Consider the following 20,603-nt stretch of genomic DNA (forward strand, 5'->3'; position numbering starts at 1 on the left):
AGAAAAGCTAATACTTCTGTTCATGACTGGATGGAACTCCTCTTCACCTTGAAGAGCCACACCGCCACTGTTCAGAATGGAATGTCTTTTGTATACACCTTCAGCAGCCATCTCAATCTCTAGAGTCACATCACAGCCATGGCCAAGACAGCCCAGTTTCAGTTTAGGCCACTATGGGGATTCTGGCAACTCATCCCAGAACAGGACCTAAAACCAGCTGTTCAGGTGGTGCTTTTTTCCATACCTGACTACTGGATCACACTCCTCTCAGACATCCCTAAAGTTCTTTTATGCATACTCAGAGCACTTCTCCATGCTACAGCCCACTTTGTGACCAGTGGCAAGAAATTTGACCACCTCCACCCTATCCTGTAATCCCTGCAGTGGCTTCCTTTAGTGGCGGGAGCCCAATTTAAAACCGCCTGCGCCACTCAAAAAGCACTGCACTCATCTACAATGTCGTAACTAACTGAGAAACTGAAAATTCCGGTAGCCAGATGAAGGTCAAGAAATGCTCACTCTCTTCTCCTTGAACCATACCCTCTTCAATCAAGAGTAGTTATTTGTTGAACCAACCCTTATCTGGGAGCACTATACAAATTTGTAACTACTTCTCTCTGACTCTCGGCTTGACCACGTGCCTTGATACCTTCAATAATGATCTAAAATGCTCTTCTCAGTGAAAGACACTTTGGCTAAATTCCTTTTGCCTCCATCCACTCTCCTATATATGCTTTAATTAGTCTGAGGTTATATCTGAAATATTCCCTTCATAGGCTGTTGAAGATTTTTACTTACATATGTACATCTTTCCTCCTATTCACTCCTAATTTTTTGCCTTTCATCCCCCCTAGGTTTCAACTCCATGGTATTCTCACTGTGATTGTCATGTTTCAGTTCTACTGTAAATCGCTCTGGTACCTCCAGGCCAAGTTGCGCTATATAAAATCACAAAAAATAAATAAAACTGTCTAAAAATACTTCACTGTAAAATACATATGTAATTATTGTTCTTATCTTCACCTGTACGAGGTCTAGGAGGTACTAGTGGAATTAAAAGCAGTAATTATATACTTTACCTTACAAAGTAGTGGTAGGTTAATGTAGTGAATGCAGTGTTATTGTCAAGTGATCCATCACATGCCAGGCAGTGACTCTCTCGCACCAGAAAAATCTCAAATTTACCCTGGATTAAGTTTCACATGCTGCTGCTTTGTCATCCCCGACAGACTTTTTCCTGGGTAAGGGCGACATGTCGGCAACAAAGCAGACTTTCAAATAGAGCAGAGTATTAAAGACGAATTGATGATAAAAAACGCGAGAAACAGATCACCCAGACATTCAAGATAAAAAGTAAAGAGAGGACGCAAAGATGGAACCCAGCCAGAGGACAGCCAGCAGAAACAGGAATTTTTCTACACTGTCTACATGAGTTTCCCTTTTCCTAAATCTGTGTTATACCGTCTAGAGAGCTTTCATTTTCGATTCAAATGATCTTTTATGTTTAATATTAAAAGGCATAATTTAACTCAGTGGGGAGATATGTCATGCTCCCTTAAAGAGAGATAATTATAACGGAGGAAAATACTTGGCTAGTGAGATTCTGCAATGGCGATAATGGTATCCAAGACAATTTTGAAAGATTTATAACATGATGAGAAGAATAGTCGTAGTGGAAAGATCCATATTAGGGATCAATTCACAAATCTTTTTTTCCGTAAAAAAGTTTACTTGTTGAAATTCATGATTAAATCAGAATTAAGTTACACAAACTGCCAACATACTTGTGAGTTAGGCCCTTAATTATTCATTGTTGGATTTTCTTGTATAAATTGATAAATAAGTCTTGTTTCATATCTCATTTCATTCAAGGTGTTGGCAGCATATATGGATCAAGTGAGTCTGTCGGCTACAGGAATTTTCAAGTAAGCAAATTATGACACAAAACAATGTTATATTAAAACTATTACTGTGTATCAAACTGGTTCAAATGGGCAGCTGAATATCTTGAAGAAGCAACAACTAATTTTCAGTAGTGTCTCATCTGGTTTTTGTGTGCACCATGCAACTAGTGTCTGGCTTCAAAGGAGCCCTTTAAGTAAGCTAAGTTAAAAAAAGATGACACACATCCAGCTTTGTCTATAATCAGTCCTCATTTGAAAGCCATTAAAACCATAAAGATTATTTTTTAGCTAATTATTCCACTTCAATGTTGTTGTTTAAAAGGAATTCAAAACATGTTGAATATGAAGGCACTACTAGTTCTTTCGAAGTTTGTAAGCTGCCTAGAGTGGCTTTACTTACTCTTTATTTATGTAGTTGAGATGCTAAAGCATAAATGGATCAATTAAATAAATGACAGCAAAACAATTTATTAAGTTCTCCCTTTGTAAAGCCATTGCAATACGGGCTGACATTAGAAAATATTATCTTTATATGGATTCATTATAAATTACATTTTGTAGTAGGATTTATTTTTTATTTTGTTATTGTGTTTTAAATTTTGCATTTGACTTGTCTTAATCTTTGAGGCAATCAATCAACATTTATAAAGCACAACACTGTCACCCTTAGGGGAATATGGGCGCTGTGTCTCTGTCGAAGAGCCAGGTCTTGAGTCTCTTTCCCGAGTCTGCCAGCGAGGGGGCTATACGTAGCTGGAGGGGAAGGTCATTCCAGGTCTTGGCAGCAATGTAGAAGAAGGAGTGGCCACCGCTGCGACAGATGTGGGTCATGTGTGGAAGGGTGATTGAAGAGGAGTGCAGGTGTCTAGAGGGATGGTGGAAGTTCAGTCAGTGGTTGATGTAGGCAGGTCCTAGGTCGTGGATGGCTTTGTAGGCATGCGTTAGGAACTTGAACTTGCATCTCTTCTTGATGGGGAGCCAGTGGAGGCCTCTCAGGTGGAGGGCAATGTGGGTTCATTTGGGTGGGCCAGGATGAGTCTGGCTGCAGTGTTCTGTATGGTCTGGAGTCTTCTGAGGAGCTGAGTGGGGATGCCAGCATTGAGGGCATTGCCATAGTCGAGACAGCTGGTGACAAGGGCCTGCATGATGATCTTTTTGGTGTTGGTTGAGATCCATCTGAAGATTCTGTGGAGCATGCGGAGTGTATGGAAGCAGGAGAAAGTGACTGCTTTGATTTATCGTTTCCTGGTCAGTTGGCTGTTGAGGATGACGCCCAGGTTGCGTGCATGGTCGGTCGGTGTGGGTATAGGTCCGAGTTCTGCAGGCCACCAGTTGTGGCCACAAGAGGAGGTGTTTTTCCTGATGATCAAAACTTCCTGAAGTGCTTTGGCCGGGTAGGGGAGCAGGGAGATCGGCCAGTAGTTTTTCAGATTGCTGGGGTCGGCAGAGGCTTTCTTTAGGATGGGTCTGATACCTGCATGTTTCCATCTGTCTGGGAAGGTTGCTGTAGACATGGAGGTGCTGAGGATGCTGGTGAGTGGCGTGCTGATTGGGCTGATTGCGAGGTTGTAGAGGTGGTGGGGCTAGGGGCTGGTGGGCGCCCGGAGCGGATGGAAGACATGATGGCTGAGGTGGTCAGAACTGTGAGTGGAGAGAAGGTGGTAATGGTTTGGCTGATGATCGCTAGTTGGTCGAGGCTGTTGGGGTTGAGGGTGGGTGGTTGAAGGCTGAAGTTGTTGTAGATGTTGGTGATCTTGCTGTGGAAGTAGTCGGAGAGGGTGTTGCAGAGTTCTTGGGAGGAGTGGTTGGTGTTCTCTATGGCTGTTGTGCTGGAGAATTCTTTGACTATTTTGAAGAGTTCTTGTTGTGTCGTAGTAAGGAGTTCCAGTAGACGTGATTAGGTTACAGATGAATACGTTTATTGTTCTTAAATGTTAAGTAGGTTTTCCAGCAAAGATGTAACTAAGGCCCCCCCAGGAGCAGCCTCTCTGCTGCTCAGCCCAGGATCCAAATGGTAGTCCAACTCACAGCAATCCACACATTTCAATGACATCACCATCCACACCAACATTCTACTCTCACAGGCTGGACAGCACAGGCAGGGAAACAGGGAAGATGTAAGGTACAAACCTAAAGTAAGCAATGGGTGGCTAGCACCCAAATAGAAAGCAAGCAGAGGTGAATTACACCCAAGAGGATGAAAATACACCAAACCACAAAGCAAGCAAAGGGTGGCATGCACCCAAGCAGAAAGGGTGGCTTACACCCAACTAAAAATCAAGCACTGGTTGGCTTACACCCAACCAGAAATCAAGCAGAGGGTGGCATACACCCAACCAGAATAAAAAAAACTGGTGACTTACACCCAACAGAAAGCAAGCAATGAGTGGCTACACCCAACACATCATCTCAGATGCAAGACATATAAAGAAAAGTGTAGAGTGGGTGAATAACACCAAATTTTGAACCCCCAAATAGCAAACAGAGGAAAAATATATGGGTGGACTGCACCCCACCGATAACAGTCATACATCAAGTTAGACCACAGAAGAGAAAATAAACGCAAGGAAATGCAGACGAAACCAACATGCCAAGAAAGAAATGCATAAACAACACAGTAGCATGTTCATAACAATATGGTAAAATGCATAAAATGATTAAATTAAGGCAAGAATATCTGAAATGTAATGGAAGTACTTGTTCAAAATAAATGAGCATCACAATTATTGTATACAAGAGAAACATTAGATAGCATAAGTGAAATGGCAAAATAATGAATAGAAAGAAAATGCAAGTATGAGAAGAAACATAAAAATGCATAATAGTAAAACGCCGCAGTAATGGGAGCCAAAAATGAAACAGCAAATTACATTGCTCAAGTGCCAGGATAACCTGATGTCACACTTAAGGTGAAGCAATGAAGAAAACTGCCAAGCATCTTTAATGTAAATGCGGTAAGGCTGGAAACAGTAAAATATTGTCCCCCAAAATACCTCAGACAGATGGCTCCACGGATGTCAAACTGAAAAACAAAGAATTAGGAGCAGGTGTGCGCTTCACCGCGCTAACAATATTCACAATTAAAACAAAATGCCGCTAATATTAGTCTGGAGAAGGAGATATGTAGAATAGATTTAAAAGTACCTTTCCTTTCATATTTCATCTTTGAAAACTGAACATTTTGTGGAACATATTCATGCTCACACTGACCGTGAACTCCGAAGAAGATTGCCCAATGGGGCTAGTCACCAATTCCAATATGGCGGCACGTAAGCATTGCATGCGTACAGTGGCTCCAGGCGCGAACGCAGACCAAACGGTGCTGCATAACTGTGCAGGCAGATAGGACAGTGAAACGTCACAGATGAAGGATCGTGAGTCGAAGGGAAGCTGTGCTCAAGGAAGTCCGCGTGAGACCTAAACTGAAGGTAGGCAGGCGCAAGTGTCACTTGACGCGTGCTACAATTTAAAAATTGCAGCCGTTGAACTGCCATTATGGGCTCACAGGTGGAAGAATAATGGTAAAAAAACCTTTAAAGTAATCTAACATAACCACCCTTGCAGCCGGTGCCAAAACCACAAAGAAAGTGTCACTTGTAGTTTCCATCGCAAGTAAAGCTTGGCATATTCAAAGTGCTGGGAACCAAACTCTATCCACCACAGCAAAGTCCATTCTCGCAAAACATAAAGTAATGCAATTTTGCAGTAAAGTCCATTCAGGCTCACAAACAGGGCAGATACTCTGTGCAGCATGAGAAAACAGCCAGTCATACAAAAAATGTTGATGAAGCAAGCGAAGTCCGAGAAATAGAATTTATAAAAACTCACAATGTGTCAAATAGATTTAAGTCAACACAGGTTCAGGGTAAAGACGTCCACAGCTATGCAAGTTCACCCAACAGGTGTGCAGGGAAAGCCATGTCAATGGCAGTAGAAATCACTCACCAGTGCAATGGTAGCAGGAAGCATACGCCCTGTCAGAAGCAAGCAGTAGGAATCAGGCAGGAAGAAACATACTCCCTGTAAATGGCAGCAAGGTGTCAATGGCAGCAGGAAACAGGAAGCAGGAAATATATGCCCTGTCAATGGGCTGCCCGGTGAAACTGGACACTGGTGGGGCGGAAGGGCATAAAATCCTTAGGTAGGTTCTTTTTTAAGTAAAATCTTGAATAAAAGTACATTATGAAGCTTGAAGTAAATCCTCACACGTTGTTTTGATCCCATCCTCGTCGCCAATTAATTTTGTGTCCTAGTAAGGAGTTCCAGTTGACGAGATTAGGTTACAGATGAATACGTTTATTGTTCTTAGATGTTAAGTAGGATTTCCAGTAAATATGTAAATAAGGCCCCACCAGGAGCAGCCTCTCTGCTACTCAGTCCTGGATCCAACTGACAGTCCAACTCACAGCAATCCACACATTCCAATGACATCACCATCCACAACAACATTCTACTCTCACTGGCTAAACAGCAGAAGTAGAGAAACAAGGAAGATGTAAGGTACAAACCTGCTTTCTTGGCTTCTTTGATGTGCCAGTGATAGTTACTGAGAGTTGTTTCGTGAGCTACTCTGTCTGCAGGGTTCTTGTAGCCTGCCATCTTTTCCTCAAATTTATGGCAGTTGTGCTTAGTGGTCTTGAGTTCTCTGGTGTACCAGCTGGCCTGTTTGGAGGACTTGTTGGATTTAGTAGGTTTCAGAGGGGAGACTTTGGCTGAGCTCTCGATGATCCATGCCAGGGGCGTAACCTAGGCCCCCCAGCAGCTCCCACGCTCCAGGGGGCCCCCTCAAGTTTCGTTATGCCACTGTGTGTGGGCATCAAAAGAGCAGCAGTTAACGAAATAAAGACGATTTTAATCACTGCATTATTGTCTAACGGCATAATATTTCACAGACAAATCTGTTTTGTACGTTTCCGGTTAATTTAACCGTCTCTTAAAGTTGTTGTTGTGAAATAACTCTGTGTTTTATTTCACAAATGAATCACTTGTCGACTTCAGAAAACCTTCACTGATGGAGTGTACACTGTGCAGAAAACCAAGTTCATGAATCAGCGCCATTAAACTCTGCTAATCGGAATTCATAAGTATAACTTGCTGGTAGCAGTGGACAAGACCTCTAATGACCACAGTAATTAATCCACATTGGACGCTGCTGCTTGCTCAGCAAACTGCTGCTTTTGCGACATTTTTAACGCGGATTCTGGCGTGCCTTTCAGATTTTATTGGTAATTCTGGGAAAGTAATATTGGTATATAAAGAAATAATGCTAAGAGAAAGCCGTGTACCTCTCCTCTACGGGAGCCCATGTGTCCATAAGTCATGTAGTTGGAGCCGTGCGTACCTGTCCCCCTCCGGCCAAAATAGCAAACTTCACACAGGCCCGGATTACATGTGAGACACAAAGATTTGTGAAGGGGCGAAATTGTCTTCAAATATTCTTATCAATGAATATGTTGTTTATTTAGCACTAGTGCCCCATATAAACAAAGCCCCATCCCACATAGGCAGGTACTTCAAATTAAATCACATTACTGGCGCCATTAGAGTAAGAAGAAAATACTTTTGATTATAGCATTATTCATCACGCCTACAATAAGTCTGAATTTTTCTTTGTCTAACAAAAAAATCTTTAAAAAGTGTTTTACAGTTTACATACATTTACATACACATTCTTAAACTCTGCACTTGTTTATATATTTAAGTAAATTAGCTCATGCATCGTGAATATCAGCATTGGTTATTTATTTATGTGAGGTTTTCTTTAGCAAGTAGAAAGCGACATATCGCTTGTCATAGTCTTCACATATTGAAGAAGAAACAAGCACATTTGTAACAGCAAGATACCACAAAAATAATGATAATAACGTATTTAATAAGAAATGGGTGCTTATCAATTACTGGAGGTAGGTTGGTTGGGAAAAAGATGATAGGTCTAAAATTTGAGAAGGCCTTTAATGGGTCATGTGGAAATATTTTTGTATGTGTTTCCTTCAGTAACACAGACTCTGGCTCCAATTACTAACGGTTTGAAGCAGGTTTGTGTTACTTTTGTAACACAAATCTGATGCAAAGTGTTATGCTGGGATGTACTATCCAGCACAAATGAAGATTTTCATTGGATGGTTTCCCGAAATAAGGTAAAGTTGTGTATGCGCAGGTTTGCGTTACTTTGCATCAAGGGAGCGTACCATGTTCCCATGCAACCACCCATGGGGTTTTTCCATGTTTTCATGCAACGGACGCATGGGGATTTTCCATGTTTTCATGCACCCACCCATGGGGTTTTTCCATGTTTTCATGCAAACACCCATGGTTTTTTCCTATGTGTCCATGCACCCACCAATGGTTTTTTCCTATGTGTCCATGCACCCACCCATGGGTTTTTCCCATGTTTCCATGCACCCACCCAGATGCTTTGATGGAAATCCCTATCAACAAACATTCACGAATAGTGATTTGTGCCTGGTATCAGAGGAGAAATGTTATCATTTCTCCTCTGGTTTTCCTACATTGCATGTGTGCTGTGTTGTACAGCAGTAAGTGAAAAAAGGAAGTGGGTGACCCAATTTACCCTTGCGGGCTTGGGCAAACAATATGTAAACTAAAAATTGCCAGTAAGGGATTTATTATGTTATATAATGTACAGCATGTGGAATCTATACTTAAAGTTTGAGATTCAGACTGTAAATATCAGTCGCTGTGTTTGATTCAAATATTCAATTATTTAAGAAACATATACATAGCTACCACACTAGCTAGGAGAATGAAGATAAAAACATGCAACACGGGGAGATTTTTTATCAAAAATGTTATTATTTGTTGTAAAATCATAAGGGTTCTTGATCAGTCATGAGAGTTAACAGACAAAACAAATCTAATGTACAAGGAATACAACAGTCTTTCCTATAATACAGAAGACAAAGTCCAAACTGTTATGTAAAGAAACAATGACTACTGCTGCAATAGAGGTAAGTCACTCATAGCAAGATGTCAATAGCACAGAAATGGACGTATAGGTCGACGTTTCGGTCTTATCGAATCAATTCACAAGACCATCATCAAGACGAATAATTAAACATGTAGCAATGACCCCTGAAAAATAACATAATATGACATTCAGTTATTATATCCCTATTGTGTTGCAACACTGTTGAAAATGTGGACATTCATTTGTTACATCTACTTCAGGATACATTGTTACTTATGTATTCTAAACAAAACCAACTTTGTTTCTCAGCGGTAAACATACATTTGATCCAGACGGTGTAGCGACAGATCATTTGTGTGGAGGTACTTAAAAATAAAGGTCACACAGGGCTCAGACTACAACAATATTGATTACATTGGAGTCTACACTTACTTGGGACGACAACTTTATGTGACCAAATCGAAGGTGAAGTGATTACCTTGAAATCTAGTTGTCACTGCAGTGAAAGGATGCAGCGGTTAAAATGTATTATACTCAAAATGGCGTAAAGCTACTATATTAGTAAGTTAACCAGTGTCTTTTTTTAAAACAATTTTTTTTTGTAAAATTTTTATTTTGCACACAACAAAAAGGAACATAGGAAAGAGCACTGAGATGCCGCACATTTCCCCACGCAGGGGGCATAAATCGAAACCAGAAGTTGGCAATCACAGAGCGCAGAAGCATGTCCAGTCCGGCAGCCTGAGCATAGTTAAATGTCCGTAAAACACGAGCTCCAGGCATCTTACCCCGGTGTCGCACAGTGCAAATGAATAAGTATCAGAGCTATCAGGTCCACGGGCCGCATAACCAAGCAGGGAGTGCCAACAACCATTAGCGCGCATCTCAGAGACCAAGAACCAGAAGAATGTAACTCCCCTTCCCCCCCTCCCCCCCTACCCCCCATGGTGGTGACTCACGCATACCCACACTCATTCAGAAAATCATGTTAGACTTGAAAGAGATGGAGAGATCGCAAAGATGCCGGGCATACAGCCGATGGTAACCCCTTAGAGAGGAAGGCAACCAGAGGACCCCATATGAGCTTGAAATTCTTAAAATTACCGAGGAAGATGTCCGCCATTCTTTCCAAGCTTAGAAGCTTCCAGAGTCGTGCGTGCCACAGAGAGATCGCTGGTGCCTCCTTCCGTTTCCAGGCAGCGGCCAACGTACGTTTGGCCGCCCCCAGACACAGCCATAAGATCTTTTTGTCAGCCCGAGTCTGATGTTCAAGGCCGGGGTCACGCAGGCCCAACAGGACACAAGCAATAGAGTCCTCTATGGGATATTGAAGAATATCCCTGATATGTGAGAGAATTTCTTCCCAATATGGTCGGATCACTGGGCAGTCCCACCAGATATGGCGGAAGTCCCCTAAAAGCCCACATCCCTGCCAGCATTTGTCGGAAGTAGCCGGATATATGCGGTGGAGCCTGGTTGGGCATAGGTACCATTGCGTGAGAGTCTTGAGATGCGCCTCCCTCAAATGTAGCGAGTGATTAAACTTGGTCAGATCCCGCCAAAGCGCCGACCATTCATTATCGGTGATATCCCTCCCCACTATCTCCTCCCACTGTTCCATATAGCGCGGTCTAGGTGTTATGGCCGATTTAAGCAAAAGCTGATATAGGAAGGAGATAACTCCCTTCATAGCGGAAACGCAGTAAAAAAGATTTGAATGGCGTTGGAGGTCTCGTGGCCGCCTCCAGTACTCCCGGCGATGTAGCCCAATGCAACAACTGTACGTAACGATATCGGTCAGATTGGGGAACCCGATAGTCCTGCATACAGTTAGCAAAGGTAAGAGGGTCCGATCCATGGAACAGGTGGGTCAAAGCCCTGCATCCCCCGTCCCTCCACGCATCAAAAGCCCCCTCTCTAAGCGCCGGCGGAAAAGCCGGATTGAAGTGTAGGGGTGTAAATGGCGACGGGAACGTCGTCCACCGTTCATCCGCGGCCAGGGTGTCCCAGACCTTCATCGTGGTACCCGTGGGGGTACTAATATAAGCATTCAATGGACGGTCCGTCTTTGGTTTCCAAGCCAGATCCCAAATCGATCTGCCAGCCACGCTCCGATACATGTGCAGCCAGTGTTTTTCTGATAGTTGCTGCGACCACTCTACCAGAACCCTCAGTTGGGCTGCCCTGTAGTAAAGCTGCAGGTCTGGAAGCCCCACCCCACCGTCAGTTCTAGGCCGGCGCAGTACCGCAAAGGATAGTCGCGCCCGGCCCCCCTGCCACACAAATCGCAGTATCTGTGTCTTGAGCCGCCGGAAGTAGTCGCCGTCAAGCGGAATAGGTAGCGCCTGAAATAAATACAAATATTTAGTGAGAAGAACCATCTTAATCGCATGTATTCTGCCCAGCCATGACAAAAATGTTGGCTTCCATCTGTCCAGTTCAGCTCGAGTCTTTGCCAGAAGGGGCGGGAAGTTAGCCGAGAACAGTTTGCCCACTGTTGGGGTCAAGTGGACCCCCAGATAGACAATTGAACCAGCGGCCCAGGCTAAAGGCGTCAACGGCTGCACGCGGTCCACCTCCGCCTGCGAGAGAGTCAGATTTAAAATATATGATTTGCTGTAGTTGACCCTGAATCCCGCCACCTCTTCATATTCTAACCGAAGCTCCCTGACGCAGGGCAGCGAATGCTCCGGGTCTGCTACAGACAGGAGAACATCGTCCGCGAAGAGCGTGATCTTATGTTGCTCTCCCGCGAACGGTAAGCCCCGAACCCCCTCATGTTCTCTCACCGCCATCGCCAAAGGCTCAATGCTGAGAGCGAATAGCAGGGGGGAAAGGGGGCAACCCTGCCTGGTGCCCCTAGAGTGCGGAAAGGACGCCGATATATGGCCATTCACCGCCACTCGTGACCTTGGGCTGCAAAAATTTGCCCTCACCATGGTGATAAATTTGTCCGAGAACCCAAAAGCCGTCAGCGTGTTAAACAGGAAGCCCCAGTCCACCCGGTCGAAAGCCTTTTCCGCGTCCAGACCCACAAGAACCGCCGGGATGCGGAAACTGTCGGCCTTTTCAATTAAATGAACCACCCTGCGAGTGTTGTTGTGAGTCTGGCGCCCCTTGATAAACCCGGATTGATCAGGGTGTATGATCGCAGGCATCAAATCCTGCAGCCTACGCGCCAAGATCGCTGAATACAGTTTAGCGTCGATGTTGAGTAACGCTATGGGGCGGAACGAGGCACAGTATGCGAGGTCCTTCCCAGGCTTCGACAGGACCGTGATCACAGCCTCCGCCAAGGAACCCTGAGAGGACCCAGATGCAGCCATGTGGTTAAAGAGAGACACTAGGAAATCACATAACTCGGTGGCATACGACTTGTAAAAGACAGCTGTATAGCCATCTGGCCCCGGTGCCTTGTGTAGTTTTAACTTGTTAATGGCGTCAAGGACCTCCTCCCTAGTGATCGGGGCCTCCAACAACTCATTCCACTCTTTAGAGATCTGGGGTAGAGGCAGGCGCCGCAAGTACTCCTTTTGGGCTTCCGCTCCAAGAACGTCCCCCTTATAGAGGTCCGCATAGTAGCGGCCAAAAATGTCCGCCTTCGCTTCATCCCGATGCTGCACTATACCTGCTGCATCTCGAATTCCTCCTATATATTTGTGTTCCCTCCTGTCTCGCAATTGGCGCGCCAAATGCCTCCCCACCTTATTCCCACAGGAGTAAGACTGTCGCCCCAATCTCAAGAGCGTGAGTTCGGCCCTGGTATTGTAGTGAGCCCTCAACTTCCCCCTTACCGCTGTCAATGGTCGAAGGGTCATTCTCGAGGGGTTAAGCTTGTGGGCCCGCTCTAGGTCCGTCACCTCAGCCTCCAAGGCTTCCCGGTCCTTTTGTCGCAGTCTGTTGAGTTGCGCATTGAGGCCCAGACATGTGCCCCTGATTGATGCCTTAAAGGCATCCCAAGTGTTAGAGACCGACGTGTCAGACGGGGGATTAAGCTCAAAGAACTCCTTAATGGCCGCCCGCAATGCCTTACCGGAAGTATCGTCCCTGACCACCGAGGCCGGGAAGTACCACTTCCGCTGGCTTGCACCAGATGTCGACCGTCGGAGATGAAGCAACAGCAAACTGTGATCCGAGACCGATATTGGAAGAATGGCGACATCCAGGATATCTCCCCGAAGGGATTGGCCGAGGAAAATGTGATCCAGTCGGGAGTAGGAGTGGTGTACATGGGAGAAGAATGTGTAGTCCCTTGAGGTAGGATGAAAAAACCGCCACCCATCAATCAACCCCAGCTCCCCCACCACCTGCTGCGATGATGTAGAAAACACCCCCGTACCGGCCCTGTGGCCCCCAGAGCTGTCCACCACCTGATCCCACACCAAATTAAAGTCCCCCAAAAGGAACAAGTGCCCATCCGCAAAGTCCCCAATTTTCTGCAACAGGTTTTGAAGAAATTTATTTTGACCAGAGTTGGGGAGGTACACTACCACAAAGGTGCACAGCCGCCCTTGAACAAGCCCCTTTACCATCAGCCACTGGCCATCTTTATCATTGCGCACCTCTATAGGTTGGAAATGCAGCGCAGCGCGGAAGAGGAGAGCTACCCCTCTATGTTTCGTCAAGGCAGAAGATCTATATATAATGGGATATGCCCTGTGCCGAAGGCGTAACTCATCCTTTGGTGCTAAGTGAGTTTCTTGTAGTCCCACAATATCCAGCTGATGGTCAGTCACATACTTCCATATCTTCTGCCTCTTCTGCGGGCAGTTCATACCTTTGACATTCCAAGTTCCTATGCTAACTGGCATAATGCAGTAAAAAAAGACCAGAGCCCTCTACAGCCATCTCTAGACTTCCCCCCACCGTACTCAGGAGCCCTCCAGTAGAAGACCCTGGCAAGGGGCAACCCAGGGCCTCCCCCAGGCACCACCCATCCGACAACCAGCCTGCAGCAGCCTCGGCAACGAACCTTCCCAAACCGCCCCCGCCCGGGACACTCTCATACCGCCCCAGCCAAACACTCAAAAGAACCCTCCCGTCACCACCATGGAACCCCCCCGCACCCCACACCCCAAGCCCCCCAACCCCCAACCCACCCTGCAAAGAAAAACCCAACAAGATGAAAAAATACAACACACTAGGTTTGAAAAAGGTACTCATCAGTTCCAGTAGACCGTAGTTCGTAAGGATCCCTCCGGACTGGAATCGGGGCAGGAGCCCCAACTTGATGACCCCCAAGGCCACGGTCCGGGGTGTCTCCTCCAAAAGTACAACCGCACCCCTGGGACCTAAGGGCCGTCGCCCCTCCGGCGCAAAACCTCTATTAGGCCAGGAATCATGCCGCTCCAGAGCTTTGCTGGGAATCTGCCAGGGTCACCGAGGCCACCGAAGCCACCGCGGCTCCCCGTTCCTGCAGGCTGGCGGCGCGGTCCGGCCACCGCCGGTCCGGAGATGCGCCCACTCTGTGCCAGGAGGAGGAACGATGATGCCTCGTGATGGAGAAGAGCTCGCCCCCTGTGAGGTCGCGACGTCGTTCAGACCCAGTAGTTCCTTCGCCACCTGGAGAGAGCGGATCTGTGCCAGCCGATTCTGCCATCGGAAGATGATCCTGAAGGGATGTCCCCAGGAGTAGGGGATGTTGCGGTCCCGTAGGAAGGCGGTCACCGGACGGAACTCCCTTCTCTTCTGTAGCGTCGTAGCTGCTAGGTCCTGGTAGAGCTGCGGACGATGGTCCCTGAATTGTATTGATGCGAGAGCTCTGGCTTTACGCAGGATGCGTTCTTTCACTTGGAAATCATGTACACAAACGAGGATGTCAGGAGGGGGCCCCCCTCCTCGCCTGGGCAGCCCCACTCTATGCACTCTGTCCATCTTGATTTCCTGTACATCCTCCTCGTCCAGAATCTGCAAAAACAAGGCCTGAACATAGCCACGCAGATCCCCCTTCGGGAACGGTTTTCCAAGTCCTCCGCGTGGGACTGCAAATCCAAATTATGTTCTGTGAGGCGGATGACGTCTTGCTGCAGTTGGTGCACATCATTCGCCACACTCAAGTCATGGTCCTCCAGCGTCGCCACCCTCTCGCCAATTCCATCCACATCCCTTCGCACTTCCCGGAGGTCCGACGCCAGTTGTGCGCGGAGTTCGGAAATATCCTCCTTGATGGAGGCAAAAAGCTCAGTCATGAAAGCCTTGGTTGCAGGCGCCTCGTCGTCCGATTGCCTCGACGAGCCACTGGCCCCCGGTGACGCCGGCTGCTGCGAAGACTTAGGGGCTCCATCCTTTCCCAGACGCCCCTTGCGCAGCGAAGTGGACATCGTGGGAGACCGGGTGTAGCCCCCGGCCGGGGTAACCTCCACGCCCCAGAAATGCAAGATGAGAAGACACTATGGGGTTCCCGGATCCGTAGACAGGGCGATGACCCCCACCGACCAGCCCAAACAGGGGAGCAATCTCCGCTCCTCCCGCCGAGAAACCCTCAGAGGCCTCACCGCCCGTCGGTATATCCACGTGGTAGTTCTTCAGAAGATCCTCCGCACCAGAGGGGAGAAGGGAGCACCCCCCCCTCGGTATCAACGCCCAAGAAAGCAGAGCGTGCAAAGTCAACGCAGGGCCTCCCCCGCCGTCCGGCCAGGCTCAGACGGGCGACACCAGCAGGCAGAGACTCCAAGTCCCACCAGCTATGCCCAATCAAAAATGGCGTCACGACGGTCCCCGCCAGGATGTGCTTAGCCAGTGACCAGTGCAATGTCCTTGCGGCAGCAACTTGCCCCTCACTGGGCCCCGAGTCACAGCACTCGTCGGTGCCGGGATTTTATGACCGCAGAGCCCCCCCGCTGCTTTTTTCAGGCCACAGGTAGTCACCAGCAGGAGTATGTCCGGCTCGTTCAAATAACTCCCAGGGCAGTATAGGGACCTTGCCGCCCTGCGCCTCTGCGCTCCCCAGTGGCCACCAACATCCGACCTCAAATGCTCAGTTCAAGCTGCCGGGGCCCCGCAGCAGCCCTCCGGGAGAGTCCGCGATGTGGTGAAAGCAGGGCCCGCTCCGCCCTTCCGCCAGGCCCGCTCCTGCAGTACCGGCTCACCTCGCTCCAGTCTGCAGCAACCGCTGCGCTCCTACCAGCCGCTCCGACTCACCCCGCCAATCCGCGGGCGGGTGCAGCCCCCAACAATCGCCCAGGTGCCTCCGGGCTCCCCTTCAGCCGCACGCCTCCGGTGGTCGCGGGTCTGCCGCCTCTGGTCCTCCCTCCGCACTCCAGGCCGGCTCTGCTGGCTCTCCAACCCCGGCGTACACCGGTGCCCAGATCCGCCGCACTCACAGGCAAGTCGCGCTCCTCGCCCCCTGGCAAGGACAGTGAGGACAGCAATCAATGGGTCCAAGCGGGCCGTTTCCCCGCAACATTAGCCGCCGCCGAGTTCCGGAGCCGGCCTCTCGTCCACGCGAGGCCGGTGCTCACAGGCCTCAACACGTCACTGCGCCTGCGGCCGTCGCAAGCTCTGATCCGCTCCACCGACAGCACCGGACCGCTCCCCCAGGTGTCGGTGACCTCCGCCGTCCTTTTGGCGCCGGTCAGCACGTCCTGGATTATGCTATTAGGTGCTATGCTGGATCGGCGCCGGAGAGGCTCAAAGAAGCGTCCTACTCCGACGCCATCTTGGCCACGCCCCCAACCAGTGTCTTTTATTACCTGGAGCAGTGCACTAGGCACTCCGATATCAGTCGACGTGTCGTTTGATACAAATCTTCTCTTGAGTAATCTCAGCTAAATCTGTGAAGGTAATTAACAACACTTACTTCCTACTGTATTGCAGTGCAGACACGAATTCTCATGATTGCATGCACTGATCACATTGTGGCCGCATTTAATGGAGGACTCGAGGCAGCTAAATACACTGTTTAAGATTAGAGTTTTGGTCGCAAGACATTTAGTGTTAAATAAAATCGCGATTCCACATTTAATTACAGCAATATTTATGTCTAAGACATTTTTAAAGAACGTGTGTATTTGAATATGGCTGTGAGTGTAATTTGACGGTAAACAGGCCAGAAGTGGGCAACCAGAATGTCACTCTCAATGGGACAAACATTCAATATTTAAAGTAACTGGTCCTAGCGAGTGCATATAACGCTTGTAGGTTGGCGGGGGAAAGGCAAACACTCTCTGTCTAGCACATGCTGAATACTGACTGGGAGTAACGGCTGTTCGTTTTTAACCAAAGATACAATGTTGCCAGTACTTTGTCTATGCAGCGCGGGGACACACTGCTCCTAGTGTAACCAGGCGCTATACAAGATGTTTTATTATTATTATTATTATTATTATTATTATTATTATTATTATTATTATTATTATCCACGGAATGGCACACACTGGCATGTCTTATGTAAATCATTAACTTTAGACATGATTGTAACAATCAGTATGCTTTCCCCAGAAAGATAGCAGTTGCATTATTCATGTTTGAGATATTTCATCTTCTATATACAACTGATTGTTGAAATGTAATCGCTACAGTTTTTAGAAATATAGTCTAGTCTGCTATGCCCATCTTTTGTCAAAGAAACTAAACTCAGAGATTTTACTTTAAAGAATGTGCATAAATGATAGAACCACTTTTCCATAGGCTTTGGATAAAGTGGTTAGACTCTTAGCCATGTGTGTCATTAAAATTCACTATCTTAGCACTGTCATTACTGTGTTTAGAAAAAAATTATCTGTCAGAATGTGCGCGCATTAGAATGCGACAGAAATGGAACAAATTTATGTCGATTATATTTCCACACAAAAGATGTAAAAGATATACTGAATGGGTCCATTTTGGTAAATCGCACTGACTAAATTGACTGAACGTTCAGAAATACATACTACTGACGTTTGGGTAATCTCTATTACTAGTATTAACAAGCATTTACAATGCGATGGTTTCGCCTTTGGAAAAGTTTGAGCTATTAGAATGTAAATGACAAAATTTTTATTTATGTGTTGGTTTTGAAAATAGATAAATAAATGGCATTGTCATTTACAATGCCAATAACTTAATCTCTTGCAAATGCGAGACCTATTGCATTTGCACCCACACAGAGCAACACACAGAGCCACATGCACCCACATATACAGAAGCACACACACACGAAAGGGCACACCACACAGACTCTCACTAGCAGGCAGGCACGGGCAACAGAAAAGTGCAGGGAAAGAGATAGATGGATACACGAACAACCAGCGCCAGAACACACCGTGTCGGAAATGGAAGGTCCACTCTCCCCCCTGACCAAGAACGGACTGTGTGGGTCACACTTCACTGGGGACCTCTTTGCCAATATGTGACTGGGTTCGCCCCACCTCTACTAACCATTCAGAGGCATGTGGCGTACGGTGGGTGGGGATGGAGGGGGGGGGGGGGAGTCAGGGAAGGGTGGCAGTCATGCTTAAAATAATGATTAGCAACACAAGTCAAGTCAAGTAAGTAAATGTATAGATTACTAAAACTATACACGTACACACCTTCTAAATACAGCATTACATGGTACTGCCACGCAGCCTACAACCACAGTGACAGGAAGATAGCAACTATGGGCTACGCCAAGGCAAGCACCCTGCCTCTACAGCTGATAGTGTGCTTTGTATGTTACTACAGAAGTTACTGTGGGAGACCAAGAACCCCTGTGCTGCCTGCGCTCCAAACCACCCACCCCACCCGGTGTGAAAGATTGGGATCCTGCTTAGAGCATTCGCAGTGTTTTAAGGCCAGCCTATGATGTGCTCAGAACATGCTGTGAGTAGCAGCAGTGTCGGCCCTGCGGGACACAAAGAGTTAATAAAAGCACTTGGCTGTCTGTCCAAAGTTCACCGCGCTAACTTCACTCATTTGCTTGTATTGGATACCTGTCTCGTCACAGTGTCCTTCTTCATATTACTAGTGCGCATCACCGCCAGCGTTTTCACGCTTTGCACGTTAAACGATTGGGGCCTGTGAGCAGGGATGTTTCAGAAAAGGGGGTGGTGATGGACAGAGTTTCTGAATTAAGCAGAATACTCCTACCCAGTCAACAGATCGGGGCTTGATCCATCACGGTTTTTTAGCTCACTGCACCATCCCAGCTCAGAACCTGGCTACATGCAAATTAGTCTGTCCCTGTCCCAGTGCATCATGGGAACAGGGCAAACCAAACTACCAAGCCAATTCTTTCACTGGGAAGGAAACAAGCTTCTGGGGACCGGTTTCTGGCATTACAGCCGTCATCGGCCCGGCTTGCTTGAATCCTGATGGTGCAATGAGCAAGGGACTCACATCTGAGCATACCCTTCCACGCTTATGGTGGACAAAACGATTCAGAAAAGGGGGTGGTGATGGACAGAGTTTCTGAATTAAGCAGAATACTCCTACCCAGTCAACAGATCAGGGCTTGATCCATCACCGTTTTTTAGCTCACTGCACCATCCCAGCTCAGAACCTGGCTACATGCAAATTAGTCTGTCCCTGTCCCAGTGCATCATGGGAACAGGGCAAACCAAAATACCAAGCCAATTCTTTCACTGGGAAGGAAACAAGCTTCCGGGGACCGGTTTCTGGCATTACAGCCGTCATCGGCCCGCCTTGCTTGAATCCTGATGGTGCAATGAGCAAGGGACTCACATCTGAGCATACCCTTCCACGCTTATGGTGGACAAAACGATTCAGAAAAGGGGGTGGTGATGGACAGAGTTTCTGAATTAAGCAGAATACTCCTACCCAGTCAACAGACCAGGGCTTGATCCATCACCGTTTTTTAGCTCACTGCACCATCCCAGCTCAGAACCTGGCTACATGCAAATTAGTCTGTCCCTGTCCCAGTGCATCATGGGTCAGGGCAAACCAAACTACCAAGCCAATTCTTTCACTGGGAAGGAAAGAAGCTTCCGGGGACCGGTTTCTGGCATTACAGCCGTCATCGGCCCGGCTTGCTTGAATGCTGATGGTGCAATGAGCAAGGGACTCACATCTGAGCATACCCTTCCACGCTTATGGTGGACAAAACGATTCAGAAAAGGGGGTGGTGATGGACAGAGTTTCTGAATTAAGCAGAATACTCCTACCCAGTCAACAGATCAGGGCTTGATCCATCACCGTTTTTTAGCTCACTGCACCATCCCAGCTCAGAACCGGGCTACATGCAAATTAGTCTGTCTCTGTCCCAGTGCATCATGGGAACAGGGCAAACCAAACTACCAAGCCAATTCTTTCACTGGGAAGGAAACAAGCTTCCGGGGACCGGTTTCTGGCATTACAGCCGTCATCGGCCCGGCTTGCTTGAATCCTGATGGTGCAATGAGCAAGGGACTCACATCTGAGCATACCCTTCCATGCTTATGGTGGACAAAACGATTCAGAAAAGGGGGTGGTGATGGACAGAGTTTCTGAATTAAGCAGAATACTCCTACCCAGTCAACAGATCAGGGCTTGATCCATCACCGTTTTTTAGCTCACTGCACCATCCCAGCTCAGAACCTGGCTACATGCAAATTAGTCTGTCCCTGTCCCAGTGCATCATGGGAACAGGGCAAACCAAACTACCAAGCCAATTCTTTCACTGGGAAGGAAACAAGCTTCCGGGGACCGGTTTCTGGCATTACAGCCGTCATCGGCCCGCCTTGCTTGAATCCTGATGGTGCAATGAGCAAGGGACTCACATCTGAGCATACCCTTCCACGCTTATGGTGGACAAAACGATTCAGAAAAGGGGGTGGTGATGGACAGAGTTTCTGAATTAAGCAGAATACTCCTAC

General features: G+C 47.3%; 1 protein-coding gene across 1 annotated transcript in view; it reads left to right on the forward strand.

Annotated features, from left to right (window-relative positions):
• Positions 1-20,603, forward strand: part of LOC147709413 (xanthine dehydrogenase/oxidase-like) — a 1,362,843-nt gene that overhangs the window by 1,026,476 nt on the left and 315,764 nt on the right. Inside the window, exon 30 of the mRNA XM_086927983.1 lies at positions 1,873-1,925. Within this exon, the coding sequence (XP_086784109.1) occupies positions 1,873-1,925 (53 nt within the window). The remainder of the gene's footprint in view (positions 1-1,872; positions 1,926-20,603) is intronic.

Source organism: Lissotriton vulgaris, chromosome 6 (assembly GCF_964263255.1).
Source record: "Lissotriton vulgaris chromosome 6, aLisVul1.2, whole genome shotgun sequence".
In the NCBI taxonomy this organism is placed as follows: Eukaryota; Metazoa; Chordata; class Amphibia; order Caudata; family Salamandridae; genus Lissotriton; species Lissotriton vulgaris.